Here is a 24,176-nt window from a genome sequence, read left to right as displayed (position 1 = left end):
TAGAAGAAAGGAAGAAAAACTATTTGAACAACTTGGAGGCAGAAAACTGGGGATCTGGCTTTGGAATTTACTTTATTGGTGACTGTTACTTCTGTAGCTTGTCACTCACTTCTCTGAGCTTGTCACACCTACTGGAATAAGCAGAAATTATTATTCTTTGCCTAGGTTAACAAAATATATATATCTCCAGATAGTAAGTTAGTTGCATGATGGCATCTTCTAATTCAGAGGTCTAATATGTAGCATATTGGTAAGGAGGCACATTCATATTTCTGGGTGGTAGGGAGCCCACTTTCATCCATTCATCTGCATTCCTGTTCAAACTAGCAAATGTGTCTGCTAACATTAGGTTGCCAGAAAAAAGATGTAAGTAAACCCCAGTTCCACTGAGCTCCTATGAAGGTACCACCTACTACCATAGGACTTGGTTGAAGATAATGAGCATAGTTACCTTTTTTTTTTTTTTTTTTTGAACTTTATCTTTCAGATGGCATTGAGAGTAACCATCTGTTTTTTTGGCCTCAAGTTCCACAATGAATTTTTAAAAATCGCATTTTGAGCAATAACATTTCCCTGATTTGCTTAACCAGTTATACAAGTTGAGACTTCTGTCTCTATGCCTATTTTATAATAGCTTCTCTGGGAGAAGAGATGAAAAATAAGCCAGTTAGATATTTTATGAGTATTGAAATCCTTTCCATTCAGAAATGTAAATAAAACAACCAGCATGAGCAATCAGGTTATGTCAGATTCCATGGGTTTATGTTACATAGGGAAATTATAGTGCAACCTGAAACATGCTTCTTAATGAATTCATAGTGCTGTCACAGTTGAATGTAAACCCTTGAGCTTTTCTTTTGTGAAGGGTTTCAGAAATCACCCTTTATAAACTACTTAGGGGAGGGAAGAGAACTAAGATGATACTAACAAATGCTATCACTGTTTTGTGGCTGCCTCCCTTCCAGCACCAAATTTTGCCAGTTAAGTAAAGCAGAAACCTAGAATATGGCACACATTTTGGCTTATTCAATGTGCACACACACACACTCAGTGTCACACTGGGTCAGACCCACAGTTCAATACTCTGTTTCTGAAAGTGGCACCAGGGAACTGCTTTGGAAGAACAAGATTGCCCTTATGGTTTTTGTCCTCAGAAGTTAGGGAAGTTTGGTTAAGAAGTATGACAAAAGCCCCATAAGTAGCCATTTTTACCTGTAGCAAATGCAGGAAGCTAGACACCTAACTAGAGATCATGAAGTTAGAATTTGTCTCCTACTTTGGCTGCTACTTCAGCACCCAGTAGTAAATTAGAATAAAGTTCCTCTTTTATTAGTGAGTTGGTTTTGTAGTCTCTAAAGCTCTTTTGCAGCTCTTCTATTCACTATGGCCTCAGATACGATAAATCTGCTAGCCACAAAAATTCAATATACCAAGTAGAATATATAGGACCAGTCAAGTTTTAAGTTTGGGAGTGAGGAAAATAAGCATGTATTTTCTATTTTAAATTATTTTCTTTTCACATTCTAATTTCTTAAGGGTTTGGCTTGATTTATGCCAAGTTCTGGGCCTGTAAGCCTACATTAATGCATCACAGTACTGGACAGGATATTTGATATCTCTTACTTACCCCAGAATCTCAAATGATAAGGAGCTGTAGTTAATGATATGTAGCATTTTGTTGAACTTTACAGTGTAGTTCTCATTTAGTCCCTGTGTCTATAACAAATGGACTCATCCTTGTGCTTTTCCATAGGTGCCCTGATGTTTACTGACATAAATCAAGATACTATGTGGCTCTATAGGGGATGCTGAACCATTTGACAGTCAAGGTGCACACAGTCACCTCACATTATTTAAGCCCTGATCTCAGCATTCTAATTTCTCTGTATTCCCCAGTGTATATAATGTGTACTTGCTTGAAATTCCTTATATATTGCTTATACATTCCTGCTTCTAAGTTTCAGCACATACCAGTTCCTTCGATTTAGAATGCCTTCTTCTGACTGCCCTCAATCAGTTCATAAAACACATAAAGCTATCTTTTAAAAATTCAACTCAAAAGTCACCTCCTGTGGAATGCCATCTCTGATTAATCTCATTAACCTAATTCCTTTATTCTCAGACTTCTGCTTCCTAGTCCATTAAACTGTTTCATTTTCTTGTAATTGTTGCTTCTGTGTATTGTCACCCAATAAGCATAATTATTCTAGGAATGATCATCTTCCTCCAGCCTCTTGTGTCTACTTATTACACACAAATATTTTGAAGGCCTATTGATGACCTTTTCAGTTTCCCCAGAGTTCCAGTTCACCTTCCTTACTGTTTCCTTTTACTTCATGGTTACATTCCTAAAGAAGCAGCGCATGTGTTCAGGGTTGGCCTCCACCTCAGCATGTGTGTGGCAGCCTGCTGAATAGATCCCTACAATTGGGAAGGAGTTAACCCTCTAGTTTGACAATCTCTGCATTCTACTTGGACACCTTCAAGAAGTAGATGTGAGACCAGGAGTAGACCTGAAAATGGGAGTAGGTAAATTTCCACAGAAAGCCAAGTTAGCTTTGTCCTTCCTTTATACACAAGACCTATGAAGCTGCTGTCATCAGCAGCTCATTCAACACTCTCCTGCTCTGCCTCTTTTCCAGGAGTCAGGGTTAGTTTAAGAAAAAGCCTCTTGCTAGAAGCCATGACCTCGTACTTTTATCCCCTCCATCTGGTGTGTGGCCTCATGGGGCTGTGCTGCTATGCAGGAGGTGAGCAATGGAATTCTTTAGATGATGACTTCTGAGCCCACATGCAGAGGCAGTTGGGGGTGGGAAGCAGGGAGAACAGTGAGAGCCAAGATCGATGGACCAAAAAGTAAAGTCTGCTTTGGGGAAGTCCTGACTATAGGTAGACTGTTTTCATGAGGTGTTCTTCCCCTAGCTCAAGCAGGGGCCCAGGTCAGGGAGCTGCAGCATCCCAGGTGTATGATTGATGAACATTGTACTTTTCCCTTCTGTCTTAACAGTTGGGGTGCAGGATTGGGATAGGTAGCCTACGCTGTCTCTAACAGAAAACATTCCAGGATTGAACAGAAGAGTTCCCCTTGCATACATCATCTTTTGGAGCTGCTCTTACTCACTGTCTTGCACCTAAACAGAGGTCCAAATTTTGGATGGGAGAACAAAGAGAGGTTGAGAGCAGCCAAGTGTTCGATCAAGTGAAAATCTGCTGTCTGCCTCATCTCACAGGGGTTTCTCTGCAGGATTGAGACCCCTTGCCTTGGTGTACACAAGTTGCTTGCATCAGCTTGAGATCCCAAGACCTTTACCAGGCCATGGGTAGGCATCTATCTGGCTTGGCATGGGAGTTTCTTAGGACACTTATTCCCTGATCTTGCTTTCCTAACCCAGGAGTTGATAGCATTTTTAAAAGGAGTGAAATCTCAAAGAAAATTCTAATACATACTTTTTTTTTTTTTTTGAGACGGAGTCTTGCTCTGTCATCCAGGCTGGAGTGCAGTGGCGCAATCTCAGCTCACTACAAGCTCCGCTTCCCGGGTTCACACCATTCTCCTGCCTCAGCCTCCTGAATAGCTGGGACTACAGGCGCCTGCCACCATGTCCGGCTAATTTTTTTGTATTTTTAATAGAGACGGGGTTTCACCATGTTAGCCAGGATGGTCTTGATTTCCTGACCTCGTGATCCGCCCACTCGGCCTCCCGAAGTGCTGGGATTACAAGCGTGAGCCTGCCGTGCCCAGCCTCTAACACATACTTTCAAAGCCCAAAGCCTTAATAATTTTCTGTCATGACTGCTTCTACTGTGTCTATACACTTAGCATAATTTCCAAAGGACTAGATAAAACAAAATTTTAATGTTAATCTGAAGGGGAAAAAAGGAATAGAATTAGGAGCCAGAGTTCTTTAAATGTGGAATACTTTGTATAGTGGTCACATGGTACCGGTGGTAATAGTGGCAGAAATGGCAAAAGAGCCATTGGTTGATAAGGTTCAGGAGGGCCTAGGCTGTTCCTTTGTAAACTGTGCTCAGATATACTCTCCTGGCAGTCCTGGGGCTCCTATAAGACTTGAACATTTTGTATCAATTTCTGTTTTGAAGATGCTGGGACTCTGGCGCCCCCAACCCTGGGCATCCTCAGGCTTTGAGGAGAATACACAAGATTTGAAGTCAGAAGACCTAGGTTTGAGTTCTGGCTGAGCCACGCAGTTCATTTGACCTTGGACCAATCACCAAATTCTTCTGAACAGCATCTGTAAAGTGACAGTAACCCCTACCTCACAGGGTTGTTGTGAAGATTACGTATATGCTAAAGCATTCTGTATATGAAAAAGCTTCTTATGAACATTATTGTTATTCCTGGGGAAACCCCAGCTTGGAAGCTGTCAAAAAGGACAACTGTAGATGAAATTGTCTTCCTTTTTTCTTCATTCAGCTTAGCCTTTCTGTTTGGCCAGGGCTGCTTACAGGAGCTGTTGGGGTTGAAGTCAAGTCACCACATTTTGGCTCCTTTGGTCAAAGAGAAAGAACTCTAATGTCCAGCTGCTCCATCCATATACCCATAGAATGGAAGTGAGTAAAGGAAAATTTTAAGCCAGGATAGGTAACAGTTAGGGGGCCAATGGGAGAATGCTTGCCTTGCATTTGCAAATCCAGAATGACTAAAACATCTTAAGTAAATGAGGAATAGCCACAAAGATGCTCAGAGATAATATAAGCCATGAGTGGAAAGTGGGAAAATGAGTTTGTAAATTCCTCTCTTTTCTATCCCTTTACCTTTGAGGTCAGGGACAGGCATACAGCCCACTGGCTATTGCCCTATACCTGCCAATCACCCAAAGAAAATAATAGCTTCTGAGAAAGCTCAATTCACTGTAGCAACTGTGATATATTTACCCTAATAAAGCCACCACTTGGTCTTTTCCAGTGCTTCTCTCTTACGGAGGTCATCCCTGGAATCCAAAGCTATCCAGTTTTCTAACCCAGTTAAGAGTTTAAAACAACCACAGGTCATGAGCAGTAGGCTTGGCAGTTATACCTCATGCAGTCATAGGAGACTGTCCCATCATTCTCAGCACATTGGGTGCACATCTCACTGTCTCCAGCATGAACCAGCCTTGTGAATGTGTACAGTCTCAGCCACTCTGCTTTGGTGGCAATTCTTCACCACTGATCTCTCCTCACCATGTCCTTTCTGCATCCTTCCCCCAACCACCCACCAGAGGAGTTCTGGTCCCCAAACCAAAGAGTTGCCTGCAGGTTGGTAATGTAACTTTGTAGATATTCCTTGATTACAGCTAGACCCTATTGGTATCCTTTTTGAATTACTGGATCGAAATCTAATTGCTTTTTTTTTTAATTGTTGGGGAGAGGAGGATGAGCAGAACTCCTATGCAGCCTGAGAGAAGTTCTGTATGTGTCTATATATGTACACGTGTGTGTGTGTGTAACCTCATGGTTGTGCTCAGGCTGACAGGGAGGGCAAAGAGTGAAAAGGAACCATCTCTTTCTTGTTTTCCAACATTGCTTCAAAGATGCCCAACCCCCGTAGTAGCAGGCAGTTCCCAAGTGGAGGGTCGGGGCAGAGGCCTCCACCAAGGCCATCAATAACCAGGTGTGAGCTACAGGTCTCTGTGTAATGTGAAGCTTTCCCGTATTTCATTTCTGCACCCAGGGGGCGGCTCTGCAGGATTGCTTACGGAGAGCTCTGTGTCTGGCACCTCTCTCCACAAGGCCCAGGCGCCCAGGGTCCCACCGACCTGCCCAGGAATGCATCACATTGTTCTCTGGTGCTGTAATTTGGCTGCAGGAGCTAGGCTGAATGCCTCCCAGGGATGAGAAACATACTCTCCCTGGCGTCCTCCCTTCGCCCCAGCTAGCTTGAGCTTCTGCCCTATGACCACTGAGTGCATTTAAATAAAAACCTCAGAAAGACTGAGGGAAAAAAAATCCTAATTATCTCTCTTCTATTAAGCCATGTAGAGACTCGTGTCCTGAGTGGGTCTGAGAATTTGGCAAAGACTTAGTGGTTGGTGTTCTTGATAAGAGAAGTGAGAGAAAGGAGAAGAAATTACTCCCTGCAACAGGAAGGAATAGAAATGAAGCAGTGAGTGTTCAGAAGTTAGATCTACAAGAAGTTTTGCAGACAGACCCTCAGGGCCAGGCAATGTTTGTTTTTGTTTTTTTTAATCTGAAGCCCTTCATTTTATTTTTACAGCATCACTCTAAGGAAGAGTGTGGATTACTGCCATTATTCAGGACTGGTAATAATAAAAGTTAGCTTTTATCTGCAGGGCTAGGTTAAGGCTGGCATTCTTACTTTTACATTAAAAAACTGGCTACAGGCTGTGCAGCTGAGGTACTTCAGTCATGTGCCTTCTCTAAAGGATTCTTAAATCCTTAAAATATATAGTATCTTTTAAGTTTGTATCTAAATAGCACTTACTGTAATGTATTATACCTAAACGCTTATTAAAAGTTAGAAGAAATGAGTACCAACAGGAAGGAATGGAAGAGAGGAGACGGACTAAGACATTGCTGATCTGAGGGACAGACCTCTATCAAATAGAGGGCTGGGAGAAGTGGTGATTAGAAGCAGTGAGGGAACTAAATGGAGCCCTGACTGCACCAAATAAAGTTCTCATTTTGCTGCCTGTTCCAAATAAATTAGTGTCTGTTTGTGTAATGCCAGACTAAATGCCAGTTGTCTAAAGCCAATCAGAATGCAGAAGCAAGCTAAGAACGAAGAGGAAAAATTAATTGCTTTGCCATCATTCCTTTTTGGGGCCATATAACCTCTGTAGTGGGGCTCAAATGGACACCATTTCTCTCATCCACCTCGCTTTTCAAACTTCTCACTCTCTGGACAGCTTGCTCTTTTCTTAACCATTTATAGGAAATTGCAAAACTTGCATCTTTATGAGCTAGAATTTGGAGCCCAAGGAAAAGCACAGAGTAGCATGAGATGCCAGAAGAGGCCCATTTCCTTCCACAGGAATGAGAACCAAAAACCAAAAAATAGATAATAGGGCATAGGTAGATTTAAGTCAGGTTGACTTCCCATGGAAGGCCTATGCCATTGTTTATGTGGTAACCTGCATGTTCTTGTGAGAACAGGGGCTGGCTAGGACCTGAGTCTTTCCCCAGCAGCTTGGCATATAATATAAGGCAGCCTCCTCTGGTAAATTCATTCAGCCCTGTTGTTGAGTTCAGACTAACCATGACCCCCTTACCTCTCCACTACCCCAAAGCTTTCCTCAAGATGTCAGCTCTTCTCTTCCCCTCCCATTTCCCCCTCCTTAATCCCACCATTGGCTCATCAGTTATCCAGTTGACTCCACTCTGAAGGAAGACATTCTCTTGGCCTGACTCACTCAGGCCCATTTCTCCACAGGCATCCCCTTACCGCAGACCACAAGGGCCCTAACTAGCTCATGTTTTGTGTTAATGGATGTGAAACCGGAGCAAATCCCCTCACCAAAAGAAAAACCACCCTAAACTCTCCCACACAGGTCTCAGCAGGTTACACAAATATTAGTCCTATCATCCAAATAAATCTGCCCCCGTGGCCCAGAGCTATGGCTCCCCCAGCCTCCTGCTGCCTGTGCAGAGTAAAGCTGCTTCAAAAACATATGAGGACCCCAAGGGATGTTGGAGAGGAACTTGGGAAAGACAGGGGCCTATATCCAGAATTCTTTATGCAGGCCCCTTAATCTACAGACTTTTATTAATACTTTATAGTCCTAAAGAAGGACTGTTCCTAGAGAAGTCATGATGGGCTAGACCAGCCAGGAGCTTTGGTGAAGAGGATCTGTGGGCTGGAGTTTGGAGCATAATTAAAACTCAGTATCTGACAGCTGGGCACAGTGGCTTGCGCTTATATGCCCAGCACTTTGGAAGGCTGCAGTGGGAGGATTGCTTGAGACCAAGAATTCAAGACCAGCCTGGGCAAAATAGCTCCATCTCTGATAACTGTGTTTAAATTAGCTGGGCATGATGGCATGTCCCTGTAGTCCCAGCTAATGGGGAGGCTGAGGTGAGAGGATTGCTTGAGTTTGGGAATTTGAGGCTGTAGTGAGCCATGATCATGCTAGTGCACTCCAGCCTGGGCAACAAAGCGAGACCCTATCTCTAAAAGAAAAAAAAAAAAAAGAAAGAAAGAAATAAAAAGAAAAAAAAGAACAGGTACGTATCCTCATTTTACAGATGGGAAAATAGAAGCTCAGAAAATTTAGCTACCTTGCTCAAAATATCAAAAGCAAGTGGCACAGCTGTGATTTTTAACCCATGTCTGTCATAACTGCAAATTTCTATACCACTCTGCTGCTTTAAGATATCAACAGGCAAAAAATAACCACTGCCCAAATCACATAAAAATAGGACATCAAGGTTTTGGGGACTTCATGTCCTACCCTCCAGCTTACTAAGCCTGCTATCTCTGGAGATTCCACTATTGCAAACCTAGTTAGGCAATGGGTAATAGCATAGAAGAAACCCTCCTCTCTTTAAGCCGAATGCGGACTGAACAATAATAATCACCAGGACTTGGAGAGTCACTAAATAAAGATTTGTTGAGTAAATGGAGGAAGGCTGCCTTCTGTGTATCATTTTGGCCCCCACCCGTAGCACTCCTTCCCACTGTAGCCACTGACTCCTGCTCCCAGCTTCAAAGGCTAGGATCCTCTCATAAAGAATTACCAAAGCCAGAGATCCCTACCTTCCTAATATGTACTTATGCCTCATGTGGGCCCTTGAGATCAGACCTGCTTTCCTGCTCTCCCACCATCCATGAGTTGCCTATCTTTTACTCCGTGTTTCCCCAAATCTGGCTAACCTACAGAGTAATGCATGGAAAAAAAAAAAAAAAAAAAAAAAAACACAAGGCCTGGCCAGACTTACTATATTACTGTATCCTAGGAGTGTTCTAGGGTGTTCTAATGATCTGTTAAGCATGGGAACCACTGCATTCCACCTCGGTTTGAACAGGCAGCAATTAAGCAAAAGAGGCAGTGCTGTCCAATATAGGTTGAGAATGGTAGAGAGAAAAAGACAGAATGAATGTGTATTTGTATAGTTATGATTCTTTTTCTTCTACAAAACACAGCAGTTTATAAACATATGAGCATGTGAATGGAACCTTGTCCACTATGGCTCTCAATAATAGAATGTGGTAGCCTAAGATTTTCTTTTGGGGTACCAGGTAGTTCTGCTCAAACTGACTTCAGAGAATGGGCATATCGTTCATCTTTGTCCCATCTAACTTTGGCCAGGTAGAAACAAAAAGAAGCTCTCTACAGGTACCCTTCCTCTTGCACACCAAGGAAGTATCAGGAAGCTGGTGCAAAGGAAAGAAAAAAGGAGCCTGAACTACATACTTTAGTGCAACTCATTTCACTCTAAAGACCCTCTATCTCTTCTACTCTTCCTTCAAATCTCCAGAGTGGGAAATCAGGGAGCTTGCTCAGTTTCTTATATCCCCTGACAACTCCTTCCCAGGGCTAAGGAACCAGCCAGGACACCACGGTCCCTATGGATTACTCTCTACATCCTTAAATAGAAGCTGTAGCAGCCCAGAGTGGAGGGTGGAGGAAGGTGTGCATGCAAGGATCTTGTGCTTTTGAGTTGAGAGGCTTGAATTGGAGGGATGAGTGAGGTATCTGTGTTCAGGTCTGGTCCAGCCACTCTGCCTTCTTGGGGGCCTTGCAAGTATGGACATCCACAGTATTTCTGCATTCCTTGCACCGTACAGCACAGCACCAGTGGAATTTGCACTCACACTGGGTAACACGGGTGACTCGAGTTGTGTCATACCCTCGACCACAGCACATGATTTCACAACCGTCTGTTCCTTTTGATGTCTTGCTGCAGACACGGCCTGCAGTGCCTAGGGAACCTGGGTTGGGGAAGAGAGGGAGTGAGAACAAAGTTATCTCTTCAGCTGCCCTGGATACCCTTAACCCACATTCTCAGAAGGAAGACATAAAGAATCACTTTTTTGGGCTGGGCACAGTGGCTCACTCATGCCTGTAATCCCAGCACTTTGGAAGTCCGAGGCAGGAGGAATGCTTGAGTCCAGGAGTTCAAGACCAGCCTGGGAAACATAGCAAGCCCTGCCTCCACAAAAACTTAAAAAATTAGCCAGGTGCCGTGGGCATGAGCCTATAGTCCCAGCTACTCAGGAGGCTGAGGTGGGAGTAACACTTGAGGATGGGAGGTCGAGGCTGCAGTGAGCCGAGATTGTACCACTGCACTCTAGCCTAGGTGACAGTGAAACTCTGTCTCCAAAAAAAAAAAAGCATGGGCTCTGATATCATATTGTCTGGATTCAAATCCCAGTTCTACCACTCTTAGTTGTGTGATTTAGTCAAAATGAAACATTAACTTAGTTTCTCATATGAAAATAAGCACAATAATAGATTGTTAAATATAATCTCTGTTCATCTGAAGAGGTGAACTGATTACCATGACTGGCTGCAGGCATATTCCTAAGTAATATCCCTTGTATTATTATTATTATTATTATTATCCCTAAGCATTATCCCTTCCCCTTACAGTGGAAACTCTAGGATAGGGATCATGTTTTCCCCATGCATAGGGAATGCTTAGAACCTCATTCTGACTGATTTTAGCAAAAGAGATCCTGCCAACAGATCATAAAATCAATAGACTTTTGGATGAGTTGGGCCCATCAGAGCATCCACTCCAACCTTTTCCATGGTTAACAAGGATCCAGAGATGGGAAAGTAACTAGCCTAGGTTCAAAATGGAGAATAGATTAACTGATTTCTACAGCATTAGTCTCCACATGCCACTGGGATAGGGGAGGAAAATGCTAGAACTTCTATGTTTTTTTTATCTCATCAATTTAAAATATTGATGTATGTTTTCTTACATACATATTCATATAGTGGAACACAGATATAAATAAATATACATATAATGGAGATATATGCTCAAATTGTTTTAATGATAGGAGTAAAGGATCCAGAATGTTAGGAGACCACTGCTCTGGAATGTGGGCTGACTAGGTCTACTGTATATGTTAGTCTCCTAACTCCAAGGGCTGGGTCTTAAGTCCTCTTGGGCACCAAAAACCCCTTCTACACTGTGGAGCTGTGCTGTCCAGGGTAGCAGCCACTAGTCACATATGGTCTTTTACATCTAAATTAATGAAAATTAAGTAAACTAAAAAATTTAGCTCCTCAGTCACACTAGTTATATTCCAAGTACTCAGTAATCACATGTGGCTAGTTGCTACTGTATTGGACAACACAGATAGGAAAACATTTCTATCACCACAGAAACTTCCATTGGACTCTACTGCTTTGGAGGGAATTCCTGGCTCCATATTCTTTCTGGGATGACTTATATTCTTTTAATTCCAGGCCCCACTTTGGGTTTTAGGAGGCCTAATTTTATGCCTCTGAGAAAAACCAACACACATTTGACTTATCCTCCCTCCTAACTCCAAAGTTCCTTCCCTAAAGGTGTATTTTCAGTATGGTAGGGTAGGCTTACACCTCAGATATTATGGAATTATTTCTAGGTATCCAGAGAGTAACCCTCTGAATTAGACAAACTGGGAGGAAAGTATACTTAGTGGCAGGAAATCACTGGGAAAATCAGGAGGACTCCAACTTTTTTTCTTCTAGCACCCTACAAGGTATACAGACTACTTTCTTCATTAATTGCATAGAGCCCCTTCCTGTTTCTGTGCCCAGTTTTACTCCAAGCCACTTGACTCTTCCAGGAATGACAGTGATGGGTGAAAACAGTACCGAAGATAACTGAGGTTTTTTGACTCCATTTCACCCAAGTCCTGACTGCTGAGCCTGTAGAAAAGAGCCTGGGAGCCCCATGACAATAACCAGAGGAGAAGAGTTCTGCTGCATTGCATGTTCCTAGTTTAACCTATCTGAACCCGAAATGTGAGCCAGGATGGTAACTTTCATTCCCTTGGGGAAAAACCATATCACCTTCCAGCACCTCCAAGAATCCCACCGCAAATACCTCGAACAGACTGAAAAACAACCATTTGCAGCTTTACCTGCCTTTGGTAGGGATCTCTCCTTCGTTTCTTTTTCAGCTCTGTTTCAGAATCTTCAATGGCAGGACACTGGATAAAACCTTTCAAGGACATCTTTCTAGCTATAATCTCCCTTACAGGGAACTTTTACCCAGCAGATTGGTCTGTTCTCTGTCCCTGGAACAGTCATGTGCTTTCCCACCTACTACTCTGATAAGAAATTGCCCACTCTTCTCTCAAGCTATCCAGACACTCCCTATGCTTCAAGGAGCAGCTTAAATTCTACAGTTTCGGCCGGGCGTGGTGGCTCATGCCTGTAATCCCAGCACTTTGGGAGGTCGAGACAGGCGGATCACGAGGTCAGGAGATCGAGACCATCCTGGCTAATACGGCGAAACCCCGTCTCTACTAAAAAATACAAAAAACTAGCCGGGCGAGGTGGCGGGCGCCTGTAGTCCCAGCTACTCGGGAGGCTGAGGCAGGAGAATGGCGTAAACCCGGGAGGCAGAGCTTGCAGTGAGCTGAGATCCAGCCACTGCACTCCAGCCTGGGCGACAGAGCGAGACTCCGTCTCCAAAAAAAAAAATAATAAAAAATAAAAAAAATTCTACAGTTTCTTTTTTTTCCCTACATTTTCAAATAAACTTTTACTGATTTCTCCAATCAACTCTCTTTGCATTTGTCTACCCATTATGTCTCATTTCTTTAAGTAGATTGCAAACAGCCAAAGGGTTAGGGCTGCATCTTATGTTTCTGTGTAGCCCACACATTGCTTAAAACTGAAAACAGGTAACTAAATTAAACATTCCCTGAATAATGCCCACTGTATCCCAGATGCTGGGATACAAAGGAGTGATGCATGACCTCAGGCCCCAAGGAGCGGAGTGACCTCCTCTCTACTTGGGCAGCACTGGGCCTGGTGGACTGAGGCATAAGTCAACAATCTCATGAGCAGGTGTTCATGTGGGGAGGAAACTGCCTCCTCCCACAGCACCCCCTTCCCTAACTCCTGAGACCGAACAGACCATGATTAACCAGGAGTGCCTGCACTAAGAACTGGGACTCCATGTCCCTGCCTGCCTTCCTTACTCACCTGCAGCCTTGTCCAAGACACAGTAATCTGGGGAGTTGTCAAAGTAGACAAGATCAGTTCGGGTGGCACGGCGATAGCCTTGGCGGGCTGCGGTGAAATTGGCACCATCCTGCGTGGCCATCACCTGCACAGCCCCATCATAGCGCCGCCGCAGGTAATCACCTGTGCGGCGGAAATCTGAGAGCGCACGCCAGCAGGTGCGCAGAGTACAGGAACCACTCACGCCATGGCACTTACACTCCAGCTTCAGAAACCGCCGCACAGCCTGGGGGGGGGAAGGCAGTTAAGGGAGAGGTAGCTGGTCAGGGCACATTTTAGTCATCTCTAGGGTCAAAAGGATGAGTGCTCTGAGATAGGCTGGACCTGGCCCTGGCTGGCTGACTGAGCTCTTGGTTGTTCTCTCCCACATCAGATCCCACCCATTCTTCCCGATCGAGTTCAAGAAACTCTTTTTCCAGTAAATCTTCCTGGACCAACAGTGCTTTCCTTTTCATGACAGCCCACTGAACTTTAGAGCCACAGGATTCTGTTCACGATAACAGTTTGCTTGCATATCCTCTACTTTTCACATTTTAGAATGCCAGGTACCATGCCTTCTACTTTAGTAGTATGCCATTTTCCGGCATAGTACTAGGCACATAGAAGGTGTTCAAATACCAGGGAATTGACTAGAACAACCTCTTGTCCTCTCAGTCTTTATGAAAGCAGTTCTTTCCCTTCTTAAAAAGTTACTTCTTTTCTCCACCTTTTCCTACTTTCCACCTGTGTGAAGACTCTTCAGGCACCTGGTTGACCCTAGGCATTCCCAATCTCCCTTGCATTTAGTGCTCCTGTCCCAGGATGTTGGGGCTTCTGGAAGTGACCCAGAAGCCTTCAGCTCTTCCACTTTCACATTTATTTAGTCCATAGTCACACATACTGGTCACCCCCAGCAAATATGAGTGTACTTACACAGACATGAGTACTGACCGTGCGACCACAGCGGTTATTATGTAAGTTCATGAGGGCCCGGGCATCCTTAAGCCTCTTCTCCTTGGCATCCACGAAGGCCTTGGCAAAACGGACACCATAATGGATGTTGTCACTGCAGCCACCCCAGTCAAAGTCCCCACGCTGGTCATGGTGTCGGCCACGGGTGTAGGGGTCACAGCTGCACACACTCAGTTCACCCTGGCTACAGGCACGAGTAATAGCATGGACTACCCCTGCTGATGAGATGGCATATACAAAAGCTGCTTCTCGGCTACCTAGAGAGAGAATTGTAGAGGTGTGCTTCAGGAAGGAGGCCCATGTCTGGCCCCTTCTTCAGCCCATACAACCTCTGACTCTGAAACCTCTTCCCTCCTTTTCTTTCGCAGAGTCACCCCTACACCCCCTTTATTCAAGGTGCCTTTCATTTCCAAGAGCATTCCCCAGAGTATCTGACCTCTACCCCTCAGCCTTCACTACTCTCTATCCACTTCTTTGTATATCTGACCTTCTGAGCTGACCTATACTCTTGTTTCCTGCCAAATTCCCTGTGTCCATCCATTGAAAAGTCTCCTGGTGAATCATCCCCTCCCACTGAGTGCCAGCCCTGGCTCAGCTAAGCCTGCCTTAGTCCACATTCCAGGCCTTTTCAGGCCCACTCTGCTGGACAGTTCCCCCACAATGGAGACCCCAGCCCAGGGGTCAGCCTGTTTAGAGATGCATGCTACCTTCCCTTGCCTGCTTGCTCTCCCTCCCTGCTCTTGGAGACTGATGAATGATCACCCCTGTATGCCTGACACCTCCAGATTCCCATCTTGTTCCCTTTCTCCTAGTTTACTGTCTAGCTCTATTTATCTTTTTTGCTGAGCTGAGGCCAAGCCACTGACTCTCCAAATATTTACATATCACCTTTCTGTTTATCTCTTGTTCCCATTACTGTAGTGCTGGGAGTGTTGGGGAGACGATAGTGATGGTGGTGTTAAGAACAGAGGCCCTATGGTAGACCTCAGCCTTACAGTACATGGTAGCCTCCCAAGCTGGGGATTGGAGAGGACAAGGAAAATGAGGGAGAAAGATGGAGGTTCTAGGGAATGTTTTACCTTGGTCTTGTCCCAGAGCACTAGGATTTAGAGGAGCCCCTGTCTACAAATCTAAGGTGCTAAGAGTCTGTTCCCAATTATATCCTGGGCTCTGCCCACAATTCTTCCTCTGATTATGAAACAGTGTGTGGGAGAGGAGAGGGGAGATCTTGCCTACGCTTCCTACTCACCACCCCCAGCACAGAAACAGAAGGAGTTGACACAGAATGGAAGAGGCCCCTACTTCTGAGCATGACACGGCCAAAGACAGTGTGGTCCCGGTCCAGGGTGGTACAGTTCCAGCGGTGGTGGCGGAATTGGTGCTGACACTCTCGGATCCATTCTCGGGCACCCTCGCCCACTGAACGCATGATGTCTGGGTAACGCTGGCACAGCTGCCGCTGCCGGCTCACCAAACCAGGGATATTGTCACAGATCACTCGTGCCCCCAGTGCCCCAATGTACCTGCAAGGTGGAGAGGGCCCTGTCAGAACATCCCAGCCCTTTTTCTGCATTGGAAGGGAATAAGGAAGGGGTACGTTTAGCATCCAGACCTTGAAGAGATTCTGTCCCCTCTCCCTAACCTACATTCCATAAAGCTGATGAGTAGAACCATTTCCCACAGTTCCGAAGAAGTATTAATAGTTATACAGTTGCAGAGAGAGTAATTGAGTGGCCTCCCACCATCACCAGTTCCCCAGCCAAAGGCCAAAGTGACACACACTCCCAGAACACAGGCTAGGCATGTGTCACATACACAGAAGCTGTGGGCATGTCACACAAACTCATTGTCTGTTTATTTAATAAACATTAAGAGCTTCATGGAAACATAAACGAACAAAATAAGGGTCTGAGACAACACTCTTATGCTCCCATTAACAGGGGTGTCCTGCATGGCTGGTCCACGAAGATACGGTTTGACAGCAGGGGGATGGTGACAGGGAGGGGCTCGTGGGAAGAGACATAGTGAGCAATTTGAGTAATGTTTACAGCTCTAGTCAGATCCGTGGAGCTAAAAAAATTCTCATTCCCAATTGTGAGGTCTGGGGAGGAAGATCCCACCCTCTACTCTCCTCCTCAAACCCTTTATTTCCAGGCCCCAGGGCCTTTCTTAACTAATGAACCTTTAAAACCATCTTCCCCAACCTGGATGGAACTGCATGGACTATTTGCAGTGGGAAGCCAAAGGCCAAGATAAGTAAGAGGGTGACTCTCCCCACACTCCAGTCTCCAGTCTGTCCAATATGAACAATTAAAAGAAGGTCAATTGAGATGGGCTACTGAAGAATAGGTGGTTTGCTGGAGTCATTATTGTTTCTCAAGGCAATATTTTCTCTTCACTCAGTTTTGACCCTGGATCCCACCACAAGCCTCAGGAAGAATATTTCAGAGAGAAAACAGGAGTATATCACCCATTTTCCCCAAAAGGCCACCAAATGAGATCTGACCCATTCGCCCACTTCCTTCAGCTCAACAGCCCAGCTCCATTCTCATTCTCTTTCTCTCCCTTTAACCCCATAGCACCTTCCTTGATTTGCTGGGAACTTTCTATTCTCCTGTCCGGAACGCATCAAAGGGCTGCCCTCCCTCCCCTTTTTGAACAGGTGGGGGCCATGGAGAGCAATTGCTACTGCAGACAGAAAAGACTTGGTTTGAGCTATGAATGAGCCTGTGGTTTGGGAACGGCCCCAAAATGGGCCTAGAAGTGGGTGAGGAGAAGGGAGGGCAGCTGGTGTGCGGAGGGGAAAAGCTAGACTGCCCTGGGCTCTGTGTCCCCCCTTACCACCCCCCCGCATTCCCACAGCCAGCCCTCACCCACAGACTGGATCACCACTGGTGACACCAACTCAAACAAACAGAAGGAGGGCTGATGCTTGCCTCTTCGGGAACTCAGCAGGGCTGATGGGGCCCATCTGTCCCGGGGAAGGGGTGAGAGGGCTGGCCCTCCCCTAACAAATCCCATGGAATCAGCGTCCCCAGCACTGTCCATCAGGGCAACAGCTTCCAGGAACAAACAAAATAAACACCCCAGACAGGGCCAGGCCGGAAAGGGCTGCCTGACGCACAGCCCAGAGTTACACCCACTGCTGTGGTGCTTTGTTTGGAGAATCAAGACCGTTGGAGTTGGAGCTTGTCCCTGTCTCACCACTGTTCAGCTTCCCTAATTCAGCCCAAGTACTGCTCTAGGCAATGGGTGTTTTTTTTTTTTTTTTTTTTTTTTTACTGGGGCTTGGGTGAGGAGGGTTGGATGGGAATGACAGACCAATAACCCAGCCCTCGTGAGACAGTCTGGAGTGGGGCAGGCCAAACTCAGGCAAAAAGTCCTTCTTGTGGTCTGACTTAAGTCTATTCTGCTGCAGCCCACATAGGTCCTTTTAATTACATCCTCACTGAGTGTGGGAACATCTGTTCAGTATCTAAGATGGGAAGATAATTAAGTGTCTCTATTACCACCCTTACTCCACTATGTAACGGCCTCAAGACACCACAGAGCAAGGCGCTTGCTTGCTCTCCAGTAGTCAGCCCCTTGTAGTTAGTGTAGGAGGCCTCCAATAAAGCTGAGCCTAGAGGCTAACCCCATCTTCCTCTCAGTTCAACACCAGACTGCAAAATGCCTACCATGTGCCAAGCACTGAGCTCAGATGTTAGCGATACAAAGATATTTAAGGCATCTCCCACCTCATGGTCTGGTAGAGTGTTAGATGCCCTGACTCTAGCTTTGTTTTTTCCTCCTGGAAGTTCTTCACTTCCTTCCCAGCTTCCTGCCCCAGAATGCTTCTCTTCACCTGCTTTTGGACAATTCACATCCCTTCATTTGACAAAGTGAAGCACACACTACTCTAGCCCCTTGCTACTCAAAGCGTGGTCCCCAGAACAGCAGTATCTGTATCATCTGGGGATTTGTTAGAAACGCACACACTCAGGCCCCACCCAAGGCCTACCGTATCAGAATCTGCATTTCACCAAGATCCCCACATGGTTTGGATGCACTGCTCCACAGAGGCAGGGATTTTTGTCAGTTTTGTTCACTTCAGTATCCCCAGTACTGAGAACAGTGCCTGACACATAGTAGGTATGCAATCCCTATAATAAACACCTAACTGTTCTGATTTATCCCCAACTCCCTTCTCCCTCTAGTCAGCCATAGACTCCCATTTCCATCACAGCTTTACTTGTCAACAGTTGCCAGCCTATCTGCAGATGTTTTATGTTTGTATATTAAAGACACAAATGGGCCAAGGATCCACTTTTTTTTCTTTCCTCCTTTCGTGTACAGCCCCTAGTGTACATGGTTCAGCCCACCACATATAGGACTTCGAACAAAGGGATAACACTATTAGCCTCCATGAATCTGCTCTTAATGCCTCACTTTCATTTGTGAAATAAGGATGATAATTACAGAACTTATCTCACTGGATTATTTCAGATTGACAAAGATCATGCTCATAAGGTGTTTGGCCATAATGCCTGAAGCTCAGTAAGGGCTTATTAAAAGCAACTGCTGTTGGTAACAGTAATGCTAACAATATGACACCACTTTGTGTTTCTCTCCCTTTGTGAGCCTATGAACACAATCCTGTTCTCGTGATTCCCTACATCCAACACCCTACAGAATGCAAAATGGAATAGGAAAGCCCATGCCGGAACCCCCCTATTTCTTGCTCTGTTTAGGATAGATAGAGGGAGGGCAGTGGTTAGAGAGTAACGGGAAGAATCTCAAGCTATAAGAAAAATCCAACTAATAACTGGTGAAAATGATGGCCTTCTGCTCCAGAGTGGAACACGGACATACCAGAGTCAACAGGCATTTCTCTTCCACGGGTTGTACAGAACATCAGTCTTGCTGGTTTTTTCCTAAGAGAAAAGCTTGGGGGCTTAGCCTGCCTTTAGAAGGTAGCTTTTCACCTTATCCCACAAGTGGTGATCACTGAGGCAGGTATCTGGGCCTGTAACTATGACAGGTGTAGAGCAAGGAGGCTGAAACAACCTCTGTACGCACTTCCCAACCTGGCCCTGTTGCAGCCTTCCTCCTTTTCACAGTGGCTGCTAAGTCACTCTGTGTGTCACCTCCCTCCCTCCCTAGCTCTTTCACCCAGGAAATTTTTCCAGAATCTTTAATATGAACCACATCAGGGGAGGGTAGTAGAGGGAGAAAGGAAAAGGGAGAGGGAGTAGTCAAGGGTACAAAATGGGGACTAGGAAAACCCTCATTTGAGTCTTTAGGAACCGCTGCCAGGATGCTGAAATTACCAGAGTGACACTTCCTCACCCAAACACCAATTGGTCCCCAAGACTACATCCCAAACTGGTAAGAAGCAATCAAGAGTCCCAAAAAGCAAACTGCCATCTGGGCCAGATAAAGATGGGCAGTGGTCACTTCATGTTATCTCAACAAAGACCCTAAAGATGCCAAGTCCCCAGCCAGACCGAGCTCATGAAGGCAAAAGGTGGCTTTGATCTCACTCAAAACTTTGAAAGGTTTTTCTCATCCCCCTTCTCCTCTTTCCCTTTCTAAAAGAATGTTTCAAGCCAGATGTAAGATATAGGCCTCTCTGTTCCCCCATCCAGAACCCCCCCTCCCAGCCTTCCCCAACACTGCAGAGATTAAAAAAAAAATCCAAAAGAGAGATTTTTCTGAAACAGGAAAACAGGGAGTGGGGGTTGGGATGAGGAGAGACGCATCTTGAAATGATAGGAATCTGCAGCCCAAGCTGGCGGCCCCTCGGCCAGCTACCCCTCACCCTTCAGCCAAGATTCCAAGTCAAGAGAAGAAAAGCCACAGGGTGCAAGGGGAGAAGAGACCACACTTGGGGGAGGGGGGCTTACACGGGAAGAAGAACGGAGTAAGGAAAGGAAGGGGGGCACTGCATGGTGGAGAGGGGCAATAGTCCGGTCCAACAGGCCAGTTTGATTGCGGGGTGAAGAGGAAAGACTGAGTCTTTTCTAGGTTCAACTCTCCCTGCCTTGCCCTCTCCCCAGGGTGGGGAAGAAGAGAAAGCAGCTCCTTCTCCTATGGGAAGGTGATGAGTGCCATCCAAGGAATAGTGGGCAGGGAGGATTCTAAAAAGAACAGACACCAGACATCCAGTGGATCTGTAATGCCTTTTTGCCTCATCTGCCCTCTTGTGAAGTGTCTGGAGTCTAGGGCCTGCAAGAAATCTGGGGAGGGGTTCTCTTAGTACCTTTGGACTCCGCAGCCCTCTGGCTCTTGGAGGGGAGAAGTGGGAGATAGGAAAGAATAGGAAGAAGGGAAGGAGACAAATTTCCCAAGTGACATCCTCAAAACGGTGGCCGAAGACAAACGCCTAGATAATGCAAACCCATGCATTTTGTTTTAATTGTGGGAGTTAATGGGGTAAATTTTGCCTCGATTCCATTTCTAAGCCTCGGCTGGGTGCTGCTGCCTCACCAAAGCCTTCCTGTGGTATGGGTGGGCTAGACTAGCGAGCTGCCCCTATCTCCACCTCTAAGAGGGCGACCTTAGACGTTCGGGGCCTTGGCGAAGCTATTGCAGCCCCTGGAAGGTCATTGGTTCCTTGAACTCACCCTGAGGGAAACTCGGAAGGTAGCTTCCGCCCTAAGGAGCTTGAGCTGAAATAGAGGAGGTACAGCCCATGGAGGCCTAAGGAGCCGCGACCACCGGGCGTCCTGGCTCCGAATGCCCCGCGCCTTTCTCACCAGGCGTGTAAGACGCGGCGTCTCACCCTCCCGCCACCCCGGGACTTCAGATTTCAGTGACAGTCCTGCCCGAATGTTCTCCAACTCCGTCGAAGCGACAGCCTGGTCCAGTGAGCAGCCAGTCCCTCCAGGCGCCTCCGGGCCTCTCCTATCAAGCGCCTCTCCCGCCCAGCCTAAGAGCCCCACTTACCACCAGGACGTGTCTACGCGGGCCGGCAGCGTCAGCAGCAGCAGGAGCAGAAGGCAGGCAAGACCTAGGCGGGCCGAAGCCCGGGAGCCGTCGGGGACCGCAGGCGAGGGCACAGGGACCGGGGCGCGGGCGCGCCGAAGCGGGAGCTGCGCAGCTTCCTCCGCACCACCCGGTCTCAGCATAGCTCCCCGAAGACTCCCGCCGCGCAGCCCGGGGGGGCGTGGACGGGGCACCTTCTAGGGGTACTCACGCTGCTCCTACCTCATACCCCTGGGGGGCCATGGAGTTCGCCGGCGGCTGGGGACCTAGGGTCACCTGGGGTCCAGAGCCCGGGAGCAGGGTCCCAGAGAGGGGCGCAAGTTGCAGTGTCCGGAAGACGACGACGGCGCGCCGAACCCGGGGTCTGGGGCCCGCTGCCTGAGCACCGCGTGCGATGTCAGGGGGTCTGCGGCGCAGAAGGGAGCTGCGGGCCTAGTGTGCGGACAGCCCCTTCGGCCGCGGGCTCTCATTGGACGGGGCGGGGCGGGGCCGAGGCCGGGGACACGCGCGGCCCTTAGGGCGGCTCCGCCCGCGCCAACCGCGGGGCGCTCCGCGGCACCCTAGGTGTAGCGGCCGCCTCCGCCCCTCGGGGCTCCAGCGCGCCACCGCACCGCTCCCCCACCTGCTCCCGCGCGCTGCGACGGGGCGCCGCGGCTCCCTCCTGCGCCCGGAGCGCCCAGTCCCTGCCGACACCGCGCCACCGGGTCCTAGCGCCGTTCAATCGGCAGACCCACTTCTGTGGGTGACGGCCAGGCTGGCGGAGCGGGAAGGGGATGCGGGCACTTCCCTCCTGTCCCCAACCTACAGTGACACTGGCGCTGAGCACGGAGGATGCGCTCATTTCCTCCATCCTTGCGCTTCTGTGAAATGGGTGGAGTCCCTGCCACCGGGAGTTGGGGGGTCTTGACTACCTTTTCAACACTGCCTACAGGGGCGCCTTGGGCAGTCGGCTTCGGGCAGGGGATGCTTTCAGCTAGAGCTCATCGCCCTGCTTCTTCCGACCCACTGCACCCCCCACCCCCAACGCATCACGTTTAGACCTGGCTCCTGCCTGCCCGGCCTGCGCGGCCCGGTGCTTTTCTTTACGGACCGGGAATCGACTGCCGACGTTAAGGGGGCACCTGCGGACTCCCCGCCCCTTACAGCCGGGCTCGGCGGAGCTCAGTCTCTCCCCGCTCCCCCTCTGTGCCTCGGTTCTCCACCCTCTCGGGCGGGGCTGAGCGTATGAAAGAATCAGAAACAGCTGGGAGGTTTTCCCGCACCAGAGGCCAGGGTGGGGGTCCTGCCGAGAGGGTGGAAGCCCTGGAGCTTTTTCCCTCCTTCGCCTTCCCATCCTGCCTCCTCCCCACTGCTCCCTCACCCTCCCTCCGCCCGCAGATCGCCTGGGGGCGTGGTAAATCGGGAAGGGGTGGGGAGGTGCAGTCTGCCGTAAGTGACTCTCCTCTCCCCACTACCCCAACCCTCAAACCTCCCAGGATAGCAGGTACGGCCCCTGCGGGCACAGTGGCCCTTAGAACTAAACTTCTTTTTAAAATCCTGGGCCTTCCAACTTCGAGAGTTGAGAGTTCACCTGGGGTCCCGCTCCAGTCCCTTCTTCAGCCTCAGTTTCTCCCGCCTCGCAGGTGTCTTTCCTGCCTCCTCATGTGATTTTAAAGTCCTGGTGTAAACAACTAACTAGTAACTGCCGATGCTCCCCAACCCCAAATTCACTGTCAGTCCTTGGCTGGGGGTTGGGGGCGGTGGTGGTGTTAGAGGTGCCTCCCCAGTGTAAGCAGATGGGGTGCAGCTGACTTAGGTTCAGAGGAACCTAAAGTTTTCCTGAGAGGGGCAGGTGGGAGACGAATGAGCCCAGGCTCATTATTGGTTGGGCCCCTTTCCTCGGACCACTCTTTTACCTCCTCCCTGCCCGGCCCCATCCCTACGGCAGGACAGACATCTCAGAGACAGAGATAGTGGAGATGGTTTCAGAGGAACTTTTATCCTATCTCCCACCGCCTCCTGGTCCTAGCGCCCCTCACTCCGCAGCCCCATCTTCTGTGGGTGATGGCCAGGCGGGCAGAGCGGGAAGGGGCTGCAAGCACTTCCTTCCTGTCCCCAACCTACAGTGACACTCCTTTACCTCCACTTTCTGTGGTAAGGTGCTGAGTGCATTCATTAATTCAACAAATACTTATTTCCTATCACATGCCAGGACTGTGCTAGGCATTAGGGGCACATTGGTGAACAATCTATGCCCTCATGGAGTTTGCATTCTATTGCAGGAGGATAGACCATAAACAATAAACATCAGAAGTAAAACAGAGCATGTTAGAAAGTAGTAAGTGCAGTGGTAAAGAGAGCACAGTCAAGGGGATGGTTACAGTTGCAACTAGGATGATCAGGGTAGGCCTCATTAAGGTGAAATTCAAGCAGAGATTTGAAGGAGGTGAGGAAATGAGCGAGGCAGCTTCCCGGTGAAGAGCATCCCAAGCCGAGTGCAGAGCCGGTACAGGGACCCAAAGGCAGGAGTGGGCTGGTGTATGAGGGCTATCGAGAAGGCCATCGAGCTGGAGCAGAGTGTGCCACGGAGGAAGAGAATTCAGATGAGTCCCTGAGGTGCTCCAAGTCATGAATGGGAGGCAGTGCTCCCCACTTGGGTGGAAAGTGGGGGCTGGGCTGGAGCTGGATGGGAGTTGGAGTGGACTGAATACAGAGACCTCTCAGGGCCGACTTCCTGGCACAGAAACTGGGACTATATCCTTTGTGACCAACCAACTAACTTGTTTTCTTCCCCTTCTCTCCCTTTCTTTTTGTCAGGCGGGCTCCAGTTGGCCCGGCTATTTCCTTAGAAAGGCACAGACACTGTGCCTAGTTTTCCTGAGAGAGGCAGGTGGGAGAGGAATGAGCCCAGGCTCATTCTTGGCTGGGCCCCTTTCCTTGGACCACTCTTTCACCTCCTCCCAGCCCGGCCCCATCCCTACACAGGGCAGTCTTGGAGCTCCAGCAGCCTCTCCCAGACTCCCCTGTGTGTTTAGACCTGGGTGTGACTCTGGCCCTGTGTTTATTTCTACATATGGGCCTGGGGTTGGTGGGAAGCGCGGGGAGAGAGAAAGTTGGCTGAAT

General features: G+C 47.8%; 2 protein-coding genes across 27 annotated transcripts in view; one reads left to right on the top strand and one right to left on the bottom strand.

The window, feature by feature from the left end:
• Window positions 1-12,420, top strand: part of ST7L (suppression of tumorigenicity 7 like) — a 103,612-nt gene extending 91,192 nt beyond the window's left edge. For 22 of the 26 annotated variants that reach the window (XR_004058672.1, XM_030935375.1, XM_030935370.1 and 19 more), the window contains one exon: window positions 4,102-8,876. Coding sequence is in view for 23 of the 26 variants with exons in the window: in XM_030935375.1 (XP_030791235.1) it covers window positions 4,102-4,200 (99 nt within the window). In the remaining 3 variants the exon portion in view is untranslated. Of the gene's footprint in view, window positions 1-1,753; window positions 1,862-4,101; window positions 8,877-11,749 lie in introns of those variants that run through there. The other 4 variants (XR_004058674.1, XM_030935357.1, XR_004058673.1 and 1 more) reach the window with 2 other exon arrangements.
• On the bottom strand, window positions 57-21,732 carry WNT2B (Wnt family member 2B). The gene is made up of 5 exons (XM_010359064.2): window positions 21,036-21,732; window positions 15,411-15,631; window positions 14,088-14,365; window positions 13,119-13,383; window positions 57-9,892 (listed from the first exon to the last, which is right to left on the bottom strand). The coding sequence occupies exons 1-5, from the start codon at window positions 21,215-21,217 to the stop codon at window positions 9,663-9,665; spliced, it is 1,176 nt and encodes a 391-aa protein (XP_010357366.1). The 5' UTR covers window positions 21,218-21,732; the 3' UTR covers window positions 57-9,662.
• Window positions 21,733-24,176: the final 2,444 nt, after the last annotated feature.

The sequence above is a fragment of the Rhinopithecus roxellana genome, chromosome 8 (assembly GCF_007565055.1).
Source record: "Rhinopithecus roxellana isolate Shanxi Qingling chromosome 8, ASM756505v1, whole genome shotgun sequence".
NCBI classification, from domain to species: domain Eukaryota; kingdom Metazoa; phylum Chordata; class Mammalia; order Primates; family Cercopithecidae; genus Rhinopithecus; species Rhinopithecus roxellana.
This window is presented reverse-complemented; position numbering and strand designations above follow the sequence as displayed.